Below are 20,241 nucleotides of genomic sequence, written 5' to 3'. Positions count from 1 at the left end.
CTACATCCTGTCTGTGATGGCCTTGGTGGGCGTCCTCTGGAGGGCCGAGACTTGGAGGGCCCCGGCCTGCTTTCGGTGTCTGCTATGTGGCAGTGGCACCCTCCTCAGCCTGTGGAGCTGGAGCTGCTGAGGTCACAGGAAGAGGGGAGTCGGATGGGCCGGACACTCTCGGAGTCACCTGGATGGATGGCCCCGGGGAGGACACCTGCTGATCCTCCTCCCTATGGGTGCCCAAGGGCCCCAGGCTGACCCGTTGAGGAGAAGGGGTAGCTGGACTGAGATCGAGATGGTCTGCACCCGTCTCACGTACACACTTTTGGAGGCCAACTATCACATCGGCGATGCAGTGCACAAGTGAAGTCCTGGACCAAGTTCTTCATGGCGGCTGCCATCCTACCAAAGTTGTCCTCGTTGCATTAGCATGCTAACGCTATCACCCCACCCTAAAGGCATACGGACTCCTCCATCGTGCCTTGCAATCTGAGGAGTGCAGCGGACATCTCTTCCTGATGTTCCAGAGTTTGCCTTTGTAGCTCCAGCAACTGGGACATGCCCGAGTCCAGAGGCTCATCATCTGACTTGGACTCAGCAAAGTTCTGGCCTCCAGCAGTCCTCCGAGTGCCAGACGCCTGGGAAGTCCCTGCCACTGCCTGTTGTGGATCAGACAGTGCGATGTGCTCACCAGATTGTGATCCCAAGGCTATTCAGCAGCTAGGTCTCACTGAGGTGTGTGTCTCTGCACTGGTGGAGGGTGTGGGTGAGCGCTGTGACAGGTCTTTAAGGAGGGTGCCTTCAGATTCCTCTTGAGGTTTCTTCGTGGCTTGATTGGCCCTGGGTTGTGGTCTCCGTTGGCTGTTTCCCAGATGTGCCTACAGAAACAAGGGGAGATAATTAGTGCATGGCTGTGGCCTGTGAAACAGGGCACATCACTTGCAAAATGGTTGTCTGTGTTACTCACAATAAGAGGTTGTGGTGGAAGAATTAATCCAGGACGGTCTTTTGGTTTAAACTGGTTTACTTTCAAGACAACTCAGTATTACTGACTTCCAAGTAGCTTCCACACAAAGTGTTCCACCTGTATCTTTTTATTCTATTTAGATGGGATAACCAATGCCCATCACCTGTTTAACTAGCAATTGGTTTTAACAAAGTGATTGCCATTTTAACAGTCTGACGGATGTTGCATTGCTGGATCCTCACTTGGTAGATCACCGCCGACCTCACCGTCAATACAGGACCGGTTCAGATTGTCGCCAGCCAGTTGGATGGCTCTGTTTTCAAAGTCCGTAAGGGCTTTAATTTCAGGCATTCCTCTACCGGTAGGCGCTCTCTCCCTCTTGTTGTGTGCCAGCTTGTCCTGCATGAATAGAGATGGAGAAAGTGTAAGCGGGACGCCTGCCGGGCCAGGTGATAAGTATGCCTGGCCTGTGTGGGTGGTGAGTGGTCCCATGGACAATGAAGGTGAGTGTGAGAGAGTGAATGGTGATGTCCCTTGAATGAGCAGTGAATGAGGTCCCTGTGGATGTGTTTGTGAGTGTGTGAGTTGAGAGTGTGAGAAAAGTGACTTACCCTGGTGGAGCAGAGGAGATCATTCATACTCTTGCGGCACTGGGTGGCTGTTCTCTTTTGAAGGTTGTTGGTGCTGAACACTGCTGCCATCTCCTGCCATGCTGGATTGGTGATGCCACTGCCTGTCCTGTGGCCGGAGCAGAGGTAGAGGACATCATGGCGGGTCTCCACGGCGTCCAAATGGCATTCCAGTGATGTGTCATTAAACCTGGGGGCTGCAGTCCTTTTGCCTTTTGTAGACATCTTCCCTGCAGTAGTTGTGGGCTGGAAGAATTGAGATGTGTGGATTTGAAATATGGCGCCCGGCATGATGAAGCGGCGAGGTGATGGCGTCGTGGGTGAATAAGAGCCTGCCCGCCATGGAAAAGGCGTGTTTCCTGGGAATGCATAGGTATTGCGGCTGGTTTGGTACGATACAGCTTGAAAACCTGCTTCACGGCCAGCAGATAAAACACCATTTTACCCACCCGCTACTGCACTTAGTGCAAATCTGGGATAATTCCGCCCTATATTTATGGAGGATTTAGCTGCAGTTTACATATAGCACCATTCCTACTTCCAATGTTACCTTCCACTTGTCTGGAATAAATATTATCAACCACTGTCTATTTACAGGTTTCATCTTGCTCCTTTTATGCATCCTTAGTCATGGCACCAGACATTAAATCCAAATCATTGATAAAGATCAGAAAATGTGAAGGTTTTAGTATCAACCATGGGTTTTCAATAATAATTATTACCTACACCCCATCCCGATCCCACATTGCCTTGAAGTGCCTTTGGTTCACCAGCTTCTTGTCTACTTCCATGTTTTGCTGCTAACTCCCTCCATTCAGTTCCTGTAGGAGTCTTTCACGTGGAGCTATATTGAACGGTGTTTTAGGAAATCTAAGCACATCACTTTGTGTGTTTTCTCTGCACGTTATTTTCTCCAGAATGTCGAAAGTTTGGCCAAGTAAGAAATTACAACAGATGGTCGGTGCTGATTAGTTTATAAATGGATTGCCGTGTGAACTGGCTGAATCAGGCAGGCTTTGCGTTCTTAAACAGGACTAACTGGGGTGCAGAGACTGACCTAAAATATTAGAAATAGGAGCTGAAGGAAGGCAAACAATTGTGGTTTTCTTTACTGTTGAGAAACTTAGCTGAAGGGCCAATGCCCACGGTACAGCAATGTTGGAAAGATTGAGAATGGGAGATAGCGTATTACTAATTAGGTGACATTGTGCATGGGGTGTTAAAAAACATTGTAAAAGGGAAAATTGAGGGAAGCAACATGTTCCACAGTTTTAATCGCAATGAATCAGAGAACTGGCATTTTAATGACCATGCATTTCAAAACAATGAACAAACTGGGAGGAGAAAAAATCTTGTAAAGTGCAGATTTGGAGGAACATTAGGATAAAGTTCAGATGACTAAGGGCCGAAGTGGTGTCAGTGAAACAAAAAACTTCAAGTTTGCATTAGAGAGGAAATGGAGACCAGAAATAAGTCAAGGGTCATCTATTGGATAACAAGGGCAGAATTTTTCCGTTGGTGTGCTGGGGGCGGGGGAGGGGAAGGACCCGCACGCCAACGTGTAAAGTGATGCAGGGTGACGTTGGGTGGAACCCCCGACGTCACCTTGCGTCATTTACATTTTCAGGTCGGCAGGGGCGCAGCCAAGTCGGATGCACGCCGCCGACCTGTCAACAGCCTATTAAGGCCATTAAGAAACCAATTCAGCTCATTAATGGACCTGCCCATCCAACCTTAAGGTTGGCGGGCAGGCCGGGAGCCCAGGCAGGCTGGTGAAAAAACATGAAACCTCATCCACTGGCGGGATGAGGCTTCACGAGGGTTTTTACATTTTAACGAAAGGTTGCAGTAAAAGTTATGGACATGCCCCAACTCATGTGACAGTGTCACATGAGGGGAGCATGGCAGAGAAAATTTTAAACTCCTTTATTAAAAGTTTCAAAACGGAGCCCGTCTCTCTGAGGCAGCACTTAGCCTCAGGGAGATCTGTGCGCTCTTTCACGCGTGTGCGTGGGGGGGCCTTAATTGGTCCGCACACGTAAAGTGGGGGCGTTGATCGGGAGCCCACCCACTCGTGCCTGCTCTCGTTCCTCCCCCCACCGACAGGGGGAAAATGTTTCCCTAAATCTTTTCTTGTATCTTGAACAGGGATGTGATAGAGGTACCAGAAGTGCTTTACAGAACAGAAACAATGTTCAAGCCTTGGATAGCTTTGGGCTTTATTGAGTGTTAATTACCACTGAGGGGAAGAGAAGCGACTGGAACAAATAAAAACAAAGCTTTTTACAACAGCTTTCCTCAATAGAGAAGATGGAGTAAATGAATACCCTCCCCCTTGGTGAGCTTGGAGGTGGGGGGCATTTAATCAGGTGGGAGGGTGGTGATTGGGGACCACGCCACCTTCCCGCCACTGATCTGATTAAGTCCGTGGCCAGAAGGCTTGTGGATGGCCTTTCCGCCCCGCTGCCAGTTGAGGCTCCTAAGTAAACAATTAATGCCCAATTAAGGGCTTCATCCCACTGCCGCTGGTAATAACCCAGCATCAGGCAGGGGACTCACCATGCGGAGGGCCCAATAAGCAAACACTGGTCTCAGTGCCTGATCGAGGGACCCAGCTTTAGGAAGTGGGTGAGGCCCACTGAGAGCCAACACACCCCCCCGACCTTTGCTGCTGACCCCGCTCTCCTGTGACACCCCCCCACCCCATGACCTCTCCTCTCCCCATCACTCATCTGTACCTGGGTCCATGGTAAGCCTAGGCCTCGGGTCGGTGTAGTACTGGCAGCAGCCACTATCTCCCTGATGGCACTGCTGAGTGCAGAAGAGCTGCCAGCCTCTGATTGGCTGGCAGCTCTCGGTGGGCGGGGACCTCCGCCCTTGGGGCCCTCGATCCCAGAGAAGGTCTGCCGCTGCCCAGTTAATACCCAATGCAGGGGTCTCCTAAAAAGAGGTGAAGCAGTGCTCTCACTGGCTCTCCAGCCAGTGGACGAGACCCCCTTCACCTCCAATAAATACTGCCCAATTTGGGAGCTTCATCTGAGGTAAGAGAAAACAGTGAGAGGCCAAGCAGGTCAATAACTAAAGCTGGAGTAAGAGGGGATCAATCAAAGTTTGTTGAATCAACAAGAGAAAAAAAGACATTAAGATTTTTGCAGACATTTGCTAATTTTAGTAATAGGGCAAGTAAAAAAGCAGAAAATAAAATTCATCAGACAATATCCTTCTGTATCTTTGAGGGCTTGAATCAAACAAATTGAGAATAATTTAAAGGAAATTCCTACCCTGCGACCCCTTATTCCTTTTAGTCCTTCATTACCAGGAACTCCAGGTTCTCCATCCTTTCCCTAAATCCCATGATAGACAAATGCAGGTTAACCAGGATGTTATATCTTTACTTCAAAATGTAAGACAATAAAAATGGTACCAGTTTTACCTGTGGACCAGCATTTCCAGGAGTTCCTCGTCCTCCCTAAAAATTTAATTTAACAGAAGTCATTTGAGTCCATATATATATATATAAATGCTACATAAATCATTAATTGTATTAATTATTTTACCCCTGCAATGACTAGTAATACCTTATTATTAGCACCTTTAGGATGAACAATGTTAGGTATGAACTATTCAACCCAAGCTATGAGTTGTAAAGGTTGATTTTCCTGAACTTTGTGCTGAAGAATGCCCACCCTCAAAACCTGAGGGAAAATGGACCAGAGATCCATTATGCTGCATCTCCTCAACATTTTCACTTCCCTGGGATCTTCAAGGCTCCCCTATAGGAGAGTAATGGAACTGGGCCCACAGTGACGAAAGTAGTACATCTAGCAAATGTCATATAAATAAAGCGGGGTAGGGGGACTTTCCTTGTCTTTTCATTTTCATGTCCTCTTCTCTTGTCAGTTGGGCAGCCATTTTCAGAGGTGGGTAAAGAAGGCAGCTGTGTCTAAGGGGGTGAGGCAACAAGGCCAATATTAGCTCTGCCCCTAACCTGCACTCGGGTAGGTGTAAACTAGATACACTGGCTCCGTGATCTTTAATCATTTAGAATCTCTGACGCTGGTTTGTATCTATATATGGCATCTTCAAGGATTACTATATCAATATCATGTACATGAAGCAGCTATTCAGAAGTCATTTAAGAAAAAGTACTGGGCAATCTGCTTTTTTTTCAATCTATGCATTAGTATCATAGTTTTTCTAGATTTGAATATCCCACCGCATAATTTAAGTGCAAGGTGCTTTTCACAGCATCCTGGCCAATTCACCCATGAATCTACAAACAGACACCTGTGCATTTATCTCACTTACTGATCATAGGAGGTGACTGCACTGATTGGGTGCCCCATTTGCCCATATCACAAGAGTGAACATAATTAAAATTCATTGGCTGTTCAGAGTTTTGAAATATCCTAAGGGTGTGAAAGGTAATGGCGTGAAAGGTGCTATATAAATGCAAATATTTTCTTTTTCTGTCTGGTGATGCAAGGTTGGGGTTGATTTGGCTTTTTATACAGGCTTGGTCGACCAATACCTGATCCTGGAAAATGTCAATGAGTGTCCGGGCAGTCGGTATCATTAATTGGGCCTGGAGGGGTAGATCTGTCATGGGAGTTCTTCCCACTCAGTTTGAAAAACTCATTTCACATTGGATGCTGCTGACTGGGCAAACACTGTAAAGCTTCTGTTAGGCTTTGAGGTTTCAGATGAATAAACGAATGATAATTTTGCACACTCATAGATGCATAAACCTTGGTTCTTGCCAACCTGTATGCAAGCTCTATGGACGTGGGTAGGTGAGATGTCTTGCTGCTTGGAGAGAGCGTCCACCCATAATGGCAAACAAACCCTGCCTGTGTGATTTTTTCCAATAGTTTGATTTGGAGATTGAATAATGTTAATCTGTCGCTGGATTTGCACTCTAGCACGTAGGTAAATGTAAACAGAATAACAATCCGCAATGGACACATCATGTGTATCAATAAATTGCCTCATGGAGTTCTGAATGTCTGAAGTTCAGCGGAAACACTGATTGCATGGTCTATCCAGGATTTTCACTGAATTACAGTGCAAATCAAGAAAACCTTGGATAAAGTGTTGCTGGCAGTGTGATAAAGCACTGCCTCAATTATTTGACATCATCATGCTTAAAAATATAAGGCAAATTAGGAACGGCAAGAAAAAACTGAGTTGATCAAATAGAATGTTAAATTTGCATAAACTGACTACTATATATCAAAATAGAAGTCAACAAAATTGGTTTCGCTTTTCCATTAAAGTTGGAGTTTACCAAATTCTCTGGGTCCTCCTGTAACATCATGACTCTTATGATAATATTAACGTGCATTATATACACATATCTTCCTATTCAGCTATCTATGTTGTATGCTACTTCCTGATATTTAGTACCACAATTTTAACACCTCTAAGGTAACCTGTTTCCGAGAAAAAAGGCATTTAAGATTGTAACCCCTAGTAAGAAGTGGTTCTGTGATTCTTGTACTCTCAACAGGGAAACCATAATCAAAGAGAGCACAGGTCAGAGATAGCGCTCCAGCATTGTAGCCTGGATTTCCCTACCCAAGCTGGTTAGCCAATGGAAGCAGAAAATTACAGAATCACCTAAGTAGGAAGAACCAGACTGTACCGGGAATTCAGCTATGGCTTGTCCTAAGGTGTGCACGTGCAGAATATGAAATTTACTTTGATAAACATTGAGAGTGGATCGCTTAACTATTTTTAATATTTTTGTGTTAAGTCGTACTCACTTCTGTTAAATTAGAATTAGAAACTTTGGTTAAGTACATTCTCTTTACACCCTTATAGCTAAAGAATCAGTTTTTCTGTCCATTATTTTAGCAGATCACTTATCATGTTTGCAACAATACCTGTGCATTATTTCAACCAAGTTCTTAACCTGTTATTTTAAGTGAGCTTATGATTTCGCTAAAATAGTGCACGGATAAATTTCAATCCCCAGCTGATTATACATTAGGGTAGATGGGAAACTCCATATTTTTGATAAGTTACATTTGTCAAAATGTGTAAATAATTTGAATTTTTCACATTCTTTGATTGATGACACTTGTAGAAGGGTTTAGTCAGTGACAAGTGTTTAACTGTCTGTATAATGTTAAAATACAAAAATCAAATCTGTGAACATCCACGCCTGGCACAAGAATGTACCTACACCACAGGGACTGCAGCGGTTCAAGAAGGCAGCTCACTACCACCTTCTCAAGGGCAATTAGTGGTGGACAATAAATGTTGGCCTAGCCAGCAATACCCATAAACCGTGAACAAATAAAACAAAGCCTAATTTTATAGTGACATGTATCAGAGAATTAAGAGCAGAGGTCAGAGCAACAAATTCATGGCATTCTTAATTTTCCAGTGATTAATTTCCATTCATCTAAAATTTGGAAGCATCGCAAATAATACTCTCTAACCTTCACCCTATATTCTCCAATCTAAATGATAATCAAGCAGGGGTCGGCACTAGAAATTGAGCGGTACAAAATTTATATTAATTCGTTTGTTGAATCCTTTACTTAAGGTCAATACAACACTGCCCTCTGTAGGAACTGCAATCAAACAGCATCACATAAACTCAGCTAAAAATTAAACATTTAAACTCTCACAGGGGCTAAATTTGATAGCCCCAAAACTCGACATGGGGATCGCAATGCACGATTAACTCACACCCATTGACTGCAATGCAGGCAGCACTCCAACTCCATGTTGCTCGCTGTTTTAACTGATTTGGAGCTGGCATTCAGCCAGCGTTAACCATGTTATTGATTAGCTGAATGTATCAGCAAGATCTCAATATTGTGAGCATCTTGCACCAGTGGAAAATAGTGTAACATGGGAGAGTGTGACTTTCAAGGCTTTTGGATGATGCATTGAAGGCCTTGGTGCAAGGGAGGAGAGAAATCCTGTATCTGCCAGGGGCCAAGACACATAATCAAAAGGCAGTGAAAGCAGCCAGTCATGGAGGCTGATGTCAGCAGTCAAGCCTCAAGGACCTGGATGGAGTGCTACAAGTAGTTCTATGGCCTCAAATGAGTGGTCAAGGTGAGTGAACGCATCTTCAAATACCATATCCTTCCAAATGCACCACTTGCCTCCACCACTGCTCAGTTCACCAAATCCCATCACTCACCTATTAACATCTCTATCAATCAAGACGCTTACATGCTTCAGCACATCCTCACAAGATTAGCACTGTTGTTAGACACACACACACATGCACGCACGCTTGCACTTACTACCAGCTATTTAACCATGGAAGGCACAATGGCCAATCAGATTTCACAACACTCATTGACATACTTCCTTCTCTCTTGTTGGAAAAGGTGGCACAGAATTGAGCTAACTGGAAAAGCTGTCTGTACTTGCTGACCCCCATGGAGGAGATGGTACTGACCATTATTGAGATGCCCATGACAGAGACTGTGACCGGCGGAGGGTCTAGAATCAAAGATGATGGTATCCTCACGCCTAACACAGGCACATTCAACCTACACTCTTCCAGTTTGCAATCTGCAGATGGTGAAAGCACCTTTTTTCCCTCCATATCTCTGCACTACAGCCTTACCCTTTTGCCATTCTTCTTTCGGATACCTAAGAAGTGCAGGATGACCTGGTCAGGAGGAACATCAAGAAGACAGTGATGACAAAGAAACACCATCACTTGATTTCACATGTGCAGCCACCAGCTCAGATAGGGACACTGCGTGTAATTTAGAGGATAGTATAGTGGCAAGATCTGCACATGTTGATTCATCGGGCAAAAGTGCCCTGCAACCAGGGCAGGGGACAAGGATAGAAAAGGTTCCAGCTTCCCGAAGGGTGTGGTTGTCTACAGTTTCTGCAACAGAGGAATCAGATGAGCACTTCAATGGGGCAGCCTACACAAGAACAACGTGTGCAACATAACACTTGATGCATTGGGAACCTGCAATCACTATGTTGAGCATGGAAAAGGCTGGCACCAACTTGGCAAAGAGCTTTGTGTAAAGCTTGGAGCCCATCTTTTCCAGCATGGAAGTGGTGGCCAACTCCGTCAACACACTTCTGGACCCAATCAAGATACAGTATCCGATGGTCAATGCCTCCGTTTCCATTTCAGAACATGCAGCTTCCACCAGGAATCTGAATGCTGCATTGGTTTTAAACCAATGTTGTGTGTAGATTGGCATCATGATTCTCTATTCGGAATACTTCCAGCGGCCTTTCGCTACGTGCTTGCAAACACCCCCACCAACATGGTATCCAACACAACTTCTCCCAAAAGTGTGCTTGCGTGCTATGGACGCCATTTTGGACACCAAACAGCAGACATAGCATCCAAACAACGGGCACTACTGATTTGAGTCCAAAATTCCTGCTGAGCTGATGTCAAGTTGTGGCATGAAATCACTGGAATCAGGGTGGGCGTCCTTGGATCTAATATCCTTGGCAACTGGCATGTTGGAAATCTCTGCAGTGTTGAGATGGGGGGATGGGGTGTCAGAAGACCCTTGAGAGGAAGAACCCGTTCCAAAAAAATTGCCTGTCAGTTCTGCTGAGTTGCAGGATGTGACCTTGACCTTGAGACCCCAGTGGGTCCTACTTCCTTCCACCCCCTAAATGACTTGAATATTGATCTCTTTCTTGTATCTAAACTACTCATGGTGAGCAGGTGATGGCTGCAGGAATTATTTCATTGGGAGAAGCTATCCTATTAGCTCCTCCTACTTATGACTTTGGGAGCTTTATATAAATTGCCTGGAACTTGGTCATCCCAAGCTCTATTGGAAACTAGCATTCGCTTCTCCGCCAGATCGATAGCCAGTGTTCTGAGTCCTGATTTGCCTTCCCAGGCACCACTACTATCTTTCAGTGTCTGAGGCACTGTGTTTGGAACTCCAATCGGTAAGTTTAGGGTCAAATGCATGGTGCGTTGTTGCAACATTTTTCTGTGCATTGTTTTTAGGTAGACATTAAACTATTTATTTTAAATAGGTGCCTAAAAATAGCACCCAGATAAATGTTGTACAAGCACACTAAACATTCGTATCTTATCAGAAAATATATTGCTCCCACTCCATTTGATCAATTCCTTCTCATTTCCAACAGTTCTTGAAATGATAAGCTGATGGCCTTGCAACTTAGGAAAGCATTGCCTTTGTGCTGTTTCTTTCAAAATTGCTGCTAAAATGGGTTAAAGAGAGAAACCTTAGTGTCTGTATATTAATATTGAAAAAACAAGACAAAGCTATGATCTTGCATCTCTCAATGACACTTCATTAGTCAGAAATGTTTTCAAAAGCAACATAAAAAGAACAGTGAAAAATATTTTTCAGATCAAGAAATAGAATACAGGGTAAATTCAGTGCTTGAAAGGATCATGGGTTAGAGATATGGTGACAATATATCAGTTCTGATCTCCACACCCATGCTTTCACTGGCAGTGTGAACATATCCTACATGCAACAATACGCCTTACCTTTTTGCCTTTTATTCCTTTGGAACCAAATCCATTTTTGCCATCTGTACCCTGTATGATAAGCAACATTTTTAATACAGTTGTACAATTTGATCAACACTTCTTTATTTGACTTGTTATATTTCAAAATGTAAATTCTATGAAAAATGAAACATAGTTATAATATATCCTTAAGCTCATGTTTTCGAATAATTAGCCAATAGACAATAAGCCCACCACCTTCAAGGGAACTCGGACTTCTAGATTTCCAAACTATCCCTTCTCCTCCCCATTCTAAAACTCGTTCCAGAAAATATTGGGGTCATTGACTCTGTGTGAGAATTAGATTGTGTATTGCTAATCATTGTGAACTATAGTGAGAGGATTCTCAACTAATGTGGTGCTTGGGTTCCAATGGGGTAGATGTCACAGTTGGGCTTTTACAAATACTTAGATGTGCTGATTCCACATGCTTCTCTGTACTATTTTAATGTCATAGTTAAAATAGCTCAAATTGTCAAATAAGTTTGGCAAGTGTGGCTCAGTCCATAGCACCCTCGCCTTTGAATCAGAAGGTTGTGGGTTCATGTCCCACTCCCGGAAACCAAGAACTGTGATTGTACTCAAAAGAATTGCAATCTGTGACTGTTGATAACTCGAAAGAATTTTTGAGGTGTCAGCTGTGGCTCAGTTCATAGCACCCTCGCCTTTGAATCAGAGGGTTGTGGGTTCATGTCCCACTCCCGGAAACCAAGAACTGTGATTGTACTCGAAAGAGTTGCAATCTGTGACTGTTGATAACTCGAAAGAGTTTCAACTTTCGTATCAGAAGTATACCAACCTAATTTTCTACCATAATGTTCTCATTAAAGTTCCATATGATATTAAATGATTGATATACATTCATGCTGGTATAATAGCAGATTAAAATGTGATTTCTGGTTATGGTCACACATTAATATAGACTGGGTGCCAAGTATGAAAGACACAGGTGCGGACATGACAATCCCATGTGCTATTCCATTGTTTACTGGGATTACTGACAGTTTATTTATTTCAAAACAATTTCACTAGATAAAAGAATTGAACAATAAATTCACTGAACTTTCAATATTATTGGGGGACCATGCTCAAAAGGAACATGAGTTAATGATAGGGCACAGCATTGTAGCAGAATACTCCATCCTGTGTTCTCTTAATGTAGAATTCCCCAGAGGGAACACAAAATCAGTATATTTACTCAAAATACATAAATGATCTAGGCCTGGCTGTTTCTAGAGTTCAGATATGACATAGAACTCCTTAAGCACTTTGGATTATATTTTATATGTCAATGCTTTACAAAAGAGATACAGTATCATACTAAATTCTTTTACCTAGTCATCAGTTTCATCCTAAGCAACTGTTCTATTCCAAAAAGGATAGGGAAAAACCACTGAAGTTTCTGGCTTGTCATTCAAAGTGTCTATGCTTTTAAAACCTATTTGCCTTACTTCTTTGCTGCAAATTATTTAAACACTGATAAACTTGACCAGTACGTGTGAAGATAGCCTAACATGTGATATTTGAACGTTTCTAAGTTGACAAGTGAAAGTCATAGGTGGAATATTACATGAACTGGTCATCGTTACTTGTAACTAGGCTCATGGTAGCCATCCCACTGCCCATTCTAAGACATGCATTATCTGGTTACATAGGTGTGTTTCATTCATGGATAGTCTGACACAACCATCAGAATGAAACAAGTTTCAAGAGCCTGAACCATAACTACTCTATCATAGGACTAACAGAAATGATTCATTTTTAATCAAGGTACTAAAATCCATTCAGTGTAAATATTACATTCTGAAATTAGCCTGAAGCTCTCCTCTTTTTTAAACTTTTCATTGTTGTATCCTATATGCTGTTTCTCATAAATTATATTCTTCCGGAAGTATCTAAAATAGAAAATCACATATGCACTTTGCAAATTTAAATCATATGTTGCTACTGCAGTCTTGAATGCAAGAACAAAAATGTACTACATTTTGGATTTGATTATAATGTATGGAATAGCAGAATCAAGCATATATCTCTACATGATTAGTAACTGAGTCAGAGCCCTTCAACTTTATTTCTAAAGGTCTTCTAGGTTATTTATGATGAATGTTGTTTTTTTTGCCAGAAAATGTGTTTCAAGAAAGGATCAATTGAAAAAAAAAACAGAAGAAGCTCACCATTATCCCACGAGGTCCCTCTATTCCTCTCACGCCTTTTTCTCCAGGATTTCCAGGCTGGCCCTGTTAAATATCCAAAGAAACTGGTTAGTAATTGGTTAATAACACAAGTATATTCAAGGGAGTGTAAGGGTACATTTTACAATTTAGCACTCCCAGCATAGGGCTCCATAAAACAAAAGTATATAATTAGGAATTAGGCGCGGAAGCCAGTGCAGCTGATTAACAGCTCGCAAGATTCTCTCTCCATTAAATTCTGTCTGGCGTGGCAGCTCATAAACTATATTCGATAATCTTTTCTTAATTTTGCAACACAATTCCTCACATACACAAAAAATTGAAATCTCCGCAGGTTGCCAACTGTAAAACCTGCAATGAACTATGTGATGATACAAAGCTCCAAATAATTAAAAATCGTTGAATATTATTGAGCAAACAGACCCTGATGCAGCAGGAATACAGTTCAATAATCTTTTTCTTATGAAAGAGAAGAGAATTGTGTCATGACCACTTTGAACACGGCCATCAGCTAAAACCAAATATCTCGATTGTTATGACAGACATATTTTATGAATCTGATTAAAATGAGCAACTCTCAGTGTAGAGAACTGTAAACTTGATATGGAAGTGCTAATGCAAGTATCTGATAACCATGTTTCTTTCTGATTGCTACTCCTTGATCCGAACAGTATTATTCTTTGCCAGTGAAGTAACAGATTATTATAAAGGAGTGCAAGTTTTCATGCATGACATTCCCCATTCTGTTTGATCTGGTCATGCTTTTAAATCTAATCATGTCTGCTGTTCTATGTCTTAAGTAAAAATTCTGACTTTCACAAGGTATCTTAGCAGCCTGAGGCCATCTTTATCTCTGCTGATAACTTCAACAAATCCAATTTTGGAGCTGCTGAACACTATTAAAAAATTGTAGTTGCACCTTTATAATCTTTTGTTGAAATTATCTCCCACAACTTTCATGAATTCTCTTTTTTAATCCGCTTAGTATACAATTTTTGCTCTTCTAAAGAGGATGTCAACACTTTGGCTCCAAACTGAACCTTGACAAATCATACTGGAGAAATATTCCTCCATTGTTTCATTCTGTTCTATGAATACAACTGGCAACATAATTTACCCTGACTAGACCATTGAATCTTCTGCTCTCTGGGCTGCAATATGATGCAGAATCTCAACTCAATAGACTTGCACTCAATGGGGAAGCAGGTAATGGGTCAAGAACCATTCACAATTGAAGCAGGCTTCCTGCTTCTTTAACTCAGCTGCAGCATTAGCATTCCACTTCTAGGTTCCCTGGCCAATCAGAGAGAGCAGGCAGGATGACATGCCGAATCTGTCAAAGGAAGAATTTCTAGTTAAAGGGAACCTGGCAGGGGTCAGAATGGATGAACAGTATGTTGATTTGTGGAACCACAGGAATGGAGAGGGGATCTGGGAAGGCTGTCTGCCATGTTTCAGATTCTCACCTGGAGGTCCTGATTACCTGGATCTGAGGGTCTAAAGTTAAGTGATGTTTGCCAAGCATGGGAGGAAGAGACCAGCCTCTCAAACTGAGCAGGCATTGGTGGAAATGGCCAAAGAAGTGATCAGCAGGAGTGTGAAGTCTCCAATATGGAGAAAGTGCACGAAGAGAGTCAAGGGTCTTAGGAGGGAAGGAAAGGTGAGTGGCACTTCAGGTGCCAACCCCACACTCTGACTTTCCCAGCACTCTCCTACACAACACTCCTCAAACTAACACACCTTGCAGCTCCATTCTTTCCTCTCCCTCCAGACACATCCTCACATCATCATTTAGATAGCCGCCACTCACCCTCATCCTATTGTCCACTCCCATCCATGCCTCACAGTTATCCAACATGAATGTTGCCCTTCCGTCCTCTCCACACAATCCATTATTTACACTAACAACACTCTGCTTTCTCTCCTTGCAGAAGAGAGCACAGAAATCCAGGGGCAGGCAGAGAACCAGCAGTGTCCCTCCTTGACAGTCACAGGCCATTTGGTCCACTGGGAAGGATGTCTTGTTTCAGGATGCTACAGATGTTAGCAATATACTGCTGTGAAAGCCCGAGCCTCTTGAGGCACCGGTGCTCACATATAAGGAGAGAGCTGATCCTCTTCTTAAGACCCTCTGTTGCAGGGGTCTTGCCTTCTTTGTTCTGCTAAGAAGAACCAGCATCTCACCTGGTCATGGCTGGAGCTCTTCATTACCTAGGGAAATCCGTGTTCCAGCTGTTGAAGCCTCAAGGCAGGGTTTAAGTTCAAAGTTAATTATCTGTTTGTATAACAAAGTTCCTGACAGCTGCATGGGAGTTCCCCGACTCACCCGCATACCTGCCCGGTCCATCACCGAGGTTCCTGACTAGGTGTCAATTTTCAGGAATTTAACACCAGGTTCACACTGGAGCACACCTACTGTTCACAGTTAAAATTCTGTCCAAGCTCTCTGGCCTTGATAGTATCCTTCCCATGTATCCCATTAAATTAAATGTAATGCTTTCAATGTTACAATAGTGACTGCACTTCAAAAATACTTCATAGACTGTAAGGCACTTTGAAACATCCAACGTTGTGAAAGGCACTATATAAGTGAAACTCTTTCTTTTTGAACTTAATGCTGCTAAATACCAATTTTTTTGGTCCGACCTTTCCTTCTCCTTAGAAATTTGCCAATATTTATCCTATCCTCAAGAAAGACCACTGTGTCCATTCCACTGATGCTCATGTTGTCTATGTTGAATAAATAGTAAATAATGATACTTACAGTTTTCCCTTTATGACCAAGTTCACCGTCTATTCCCAGAGGACCAGACTCTCCAGATGGACCCTGTCATGCAAATAATATAGAAGTATTGATTATGATGGCTGCATATTTCACAATTACTAATATTGTGACTTGAGAGTCACATTAGCACACTTGTTGCAGGGTGACCGAGTTGGTACTTTAGATAGAGTAGTTCTGCAGATACTTCTTAGATGGAACACATGCCCATGGGAAGGTCCCAAGTTTAATCCCCGATCTGTGCTAAATTGGCTAACATCAGTCAGGGTGACAGCAGAGGAGCTATAACTCGATTCAATACATCTAGGATGGAGAGAGGAAAAGAAACAGCCAGCTGGAAAGTACATATGCAGATTAGATGAGGACAGGATGAGTTCCATTAGGATATTTCCAACTATCATATAGACTGCCGATGTTCACAGTTAAGATTAAAGCATAAATAACAGACAGTTAGTCAAGTTGCCTCAACAGGAAAGCATTGATCCTCGCTGATATGGAGAGTAGGAAGAAAAATTGAAATTAGAAGAGAAGACAAGTTAAAACAACGTAAACTTTTGGAGCTTCATAAATGAAGAGAAATCTCTTTCATCAAAAATGATTTAAACCAAATTTTAAAGCTCATCCCTGGGCTGTTTGTATCACATTTAGTATCGGACTAAGTTCCGTTTAACGATTAAATGAGCTGGTAACTTGCAGTTGTGACTAAACGCCATTAAACAAAATATCTGGCTCACAATTACAACTCATTCAGTACCACTTCTGGCCATCAGATGCCACTGTTGCTCTCAGTAAGAGGTTCAGTGAAAACGTCCAGAGCACAGTATTGCCTGGAGCAGTATACTTCACTGGGACATGGAGCCAGATTTTGCAATTTAAAGATTTTATATCAGTGTGGGACACCACACAGCATCATAAATTCTGGCATGGATACCAGTGCACCAGATTCATGCCCTGCTTGACTTCTCCATTCATTAAAAAAGCAAAGCTCACAGTAACCTATTACCCGATTCCCATCTAAAAGTATTTTCACTGCTTCTTCAGCTGTTCCATCTCGGCAAAGCATCTTGCTAACTGCCTGAAACTTCCGTCTCTTGTCAACATCACTCATACTTTGCCAGAGAGCCTTTTGTCTGCTCACGTTGTGCTCTGTTCCCAGGTCTGTGAGAGTACTCAACAACCTGAATTTAGATAATTCCAGCGGATGCTGGAAATCTAGAAAAACAAAAATACCTGGAAAAGCTCAGCAAGTCTGACAGCATCCGCGGAGAGGGGTACAGTTGACGTATGACCCTTCATCAGAACTAAGACATATAGAAATGAGATGAAATATAAGCTGGTAGAAGGGGGTGGGACAGGAGAGCTCGATAGGGAGCCAGTGATAGGTGGAGGCCAAGAAGAGACTGCCAAAGATGTCATAGACAAAAGGACGAAAGGGTGTTGACTGTGGTGATATTATCTAAAATATGTGCTAATGGGGACATTAAGGGAAGCAAGCTAGTGGCAGATGGCCCTAGTGCGGGTGGGGTGGGGGGAAGGGATCAAAATGGGCTAAAAGGTGGAGATGAAACAATAGATCAAAATAAATTTTAAAATAGGAGGGAAAAGAAAAAATATAGTTGTAAAAAAATTATAGATTTTGACTGCTTCCACAATCAATGCCTTGTGCTTCAATTAACTATCTGCTTCTCATGGTTTTCGGCATCCAGCCCCTACCCCCAACCCCCCCACCCCTCAACCCCCACTACCCAGCCACCACCACAACCTCAGTTGCTCCAGTCATTTTCACCCCTATCAGTGCCTCTACTTCCTGTTCATTTGCATAACCTAGTGTACCTCCAAGATGGCTTGAAGCTCCCAACTATTTTGTCTTTGTTTTGCCTTGTATGGAAATTCTGGATTGAAATCTTTTAGTATTTTATAATTTCTGCTCATTTTGGAATTGATGTGAGCAGCACTCGGCGAGTCAACAGAATAATACTGTGCCCTGAGGCATGTAGATGCGATTGAGACATGCTGTGATGGTAAACAGACATTCGTGTCCATATGGGTTCTAAATTACCCTGTCATCTCCATTACAATGGCTCAACGAAATAATTTTAATAAAACTGACCTAAAACTACATAAAGCCTCTTCATTACAGACATACCAAGACTCAGGTCCGTTACAAACCTGCCGGCCTCGAGCTCCCTGTTCTCCTTTTCGACCTTGAGTACCAGAATCACCAGGTGTCCCCTGCAACAAGAAAAAGCATGTCAATAATTGTTTGTAAACTGTAGTAAGTGTACTTAAGGCAGTGACGATCCACTTGGGTCACAGCTTATTTAATAGATGGGAGTTCCAGCAACAGCCATCGTCTCCTAAGGGGAATGCCTGCTCTCACCCAACATGATTAAAACCAGCCACACATGGCTCTATCACACACTTCAGAGCAGAAGCTCTTTCCCAGTTAGGAAACTCCTGTGGTAGATCATCAGTAGAGCCTTGTGGCTTGGGGGGTCAGGGATGGGGGGGGCACATTTGCCACCAAAACTGGCGACACCCCAGCTGATCCAATCTCCGGAAATTAAGTTCCTAATTGGCAGTGCTGGGCACCCGGTCCCGTGGGCTCACGTGTCCACGGGAGACGTTTAATTCCAGGACTTCCCCCAGTAGGGCGGAAATCTCGCCCCCCCCCCCACCCCCCCCCCCCCACCCCCCCCCCCCCCCCCCCCCCCCCCCCCCCCCCCCCACCCCGAGAGCTGCTGGCTAATCAGGGGCTGGCAGCTCTCCGTTACCGGCAGCACCACAGGGAATGGTGGCTGTTGCTGGTAATACACTTGGGCCTTCACCAGGGATCATCATTAGATTCTGAAGAAAAATAAGTGAGCGTGAGACGCGACTTGGGGGAAGGGGGCCCCCTCATCCCTGACTCCCGGGTCCCTTCATCAGGTACTTGAGTGCCTTTGAATGAGGGACTCCCCCTATTAGGCTGTAAGCAAACTTGACGGTTTGCCTCTCCGTCTCCCCACATGTCAAGTCCCTGACTGCTGCTGGTTGAATACCATCTGGCTGTCCTCGAGCCTTCCCACCCTGGACTGAATCGAGGGGAGGCAGGAGGAAGGCTCCATGCCCCGCACTCTCCCGCCACATCAACAGCCTCCTTCGCCCCTGACCTTGCCTCGGGGAGGGGGTGGGTGGGGGGCATTAAATTCCAAATATTGTGTGATATATAGTTAGCATTTTTTTGGGTAGTTTTTCCAAACTTTTATTAGATGGTATTTCAGATCTTGAATTATTTCCTCCAACCTATTGCCACTTAACTTTCAATTAAAGAGACAATGGAACCAATCTAATACTGTATCCTATAACAATATTATGTTGGTGATGTATACACAACTATAAACTCCCAGAAATGTTAGTTTGATAAATGGTGGTTTGTTGCCTGGCACTTGATGCAAATAGCGCAATAATATACCTTTAATAAAAAAATATGATCGGCGCTCCATCCATTACCACTATCCACTATTCACTCTCTCAACCACCCATGTACAGTGGCGACAATATGTACCACCTACAAGATACACCACAGCAACTCACCAAGGCTCCTTCGACATCACCTTCCAAACCTGCAACCTCGACCACTTAGAAGGACAAGAGCGGCAGAGGCGTGGGAACACCACCACCTGCACATTCCCCTCCAAGCCACACACCATCCTGACTTGGAACAGCTCCTTCACCGTCACTTGGTCATAAACCTGGAACTCCCTCCCTAACAACTCTGAAGTGAACCTACACCACATGGACTGCAGAGGTTTAAGAAGGTGACTTGCCATCTCCTTTTCTAAGGCAATTAGGGATGGGCAATAAATGCTGGCCTTGCCAACGATGCTCACATTCCATATGTGATTTTTTTTTTTAAAACACCACTTGCTGCTGTTTGTGTTGCAGTGTAAGGCTGCCAGCACTACAGTGCTATTTCCAAATTGTGATTAAAAATGAGCCATTCAAACCAGAGTGTAACATTTCACTAAAGGAGTTTCTGCCCCATTCTACAGTATAAAAAACCCTTCATTGTGACTTAAATTACTACGTACAAGGAGAAAAACTAATACACTCGGAGTACATATTTCCATATGTTGAATCATGTTGCCTTACAGAAAACAAAGATAAATTCAGCCAGGGTGATTATA

At 43.4% G+C, this 20,241-nt stretch overlaps 1 protein-coding gene across 1 annotated transcript in view; it reads right to left on the bottom strand.

The window, feature by feature from the left end:
- LOC144679090 (collagen alpha-6(VI) chain-like) overlaps positions 1-20,241 on the bottom strand; it is a 250,470-nt gene that overhangs the window by 53,859 nt on the left and 176,370 nt on the right. The window contains exons 23-28 of the mRNA XM_078539381.1: positions 18,242-18,304; positions 16,055-16,117; positions 13,273-13,335; positions 11,078-11,128; positions 5,021-5,056; positions 4,869-4,931 (exon numbers count right to left, since the gene is read on the bottom strand). Coding sequence (XP_078395507.1) covers positions 4,869-4,931; positions 5,021-5,056; positions 11,078-11,128; positions 13,273-13,335; positions 16,055-16,117; positions 18,242-18,304 — 339 coding nt within the window. The remainder of the gene's footprint in view (positions 1-4,868; positions 4,932-5,020; positions 5,057-11,077; positions 11,129-13,272; positions 13,336-16,054; positions 16,118-18,241; positions 18,305-20,241) is intronic.

The sequence above is a fragment of the Cetorhinus maximus genome, chromosome 3, assembly GCF_964194155.1.
Source record: "Cetorhinus maximus chromosome 3, sCetMax3.hap1.1, whole genome shotgun sequence".
NCBI classification, from domain to species: domain Eukaryota; kingdom Metazoa; phylum Chordata; class Chondrichthyes; order Lamniformes; family Cetorhinidae; genus Cetorhinus; species Cetorhinus maximus.
The sequence above is the reverse complement of the archived record's forward strand: the minus strand, read 5'-3'. Positions and strand labels throughout refer to the sequence as shown.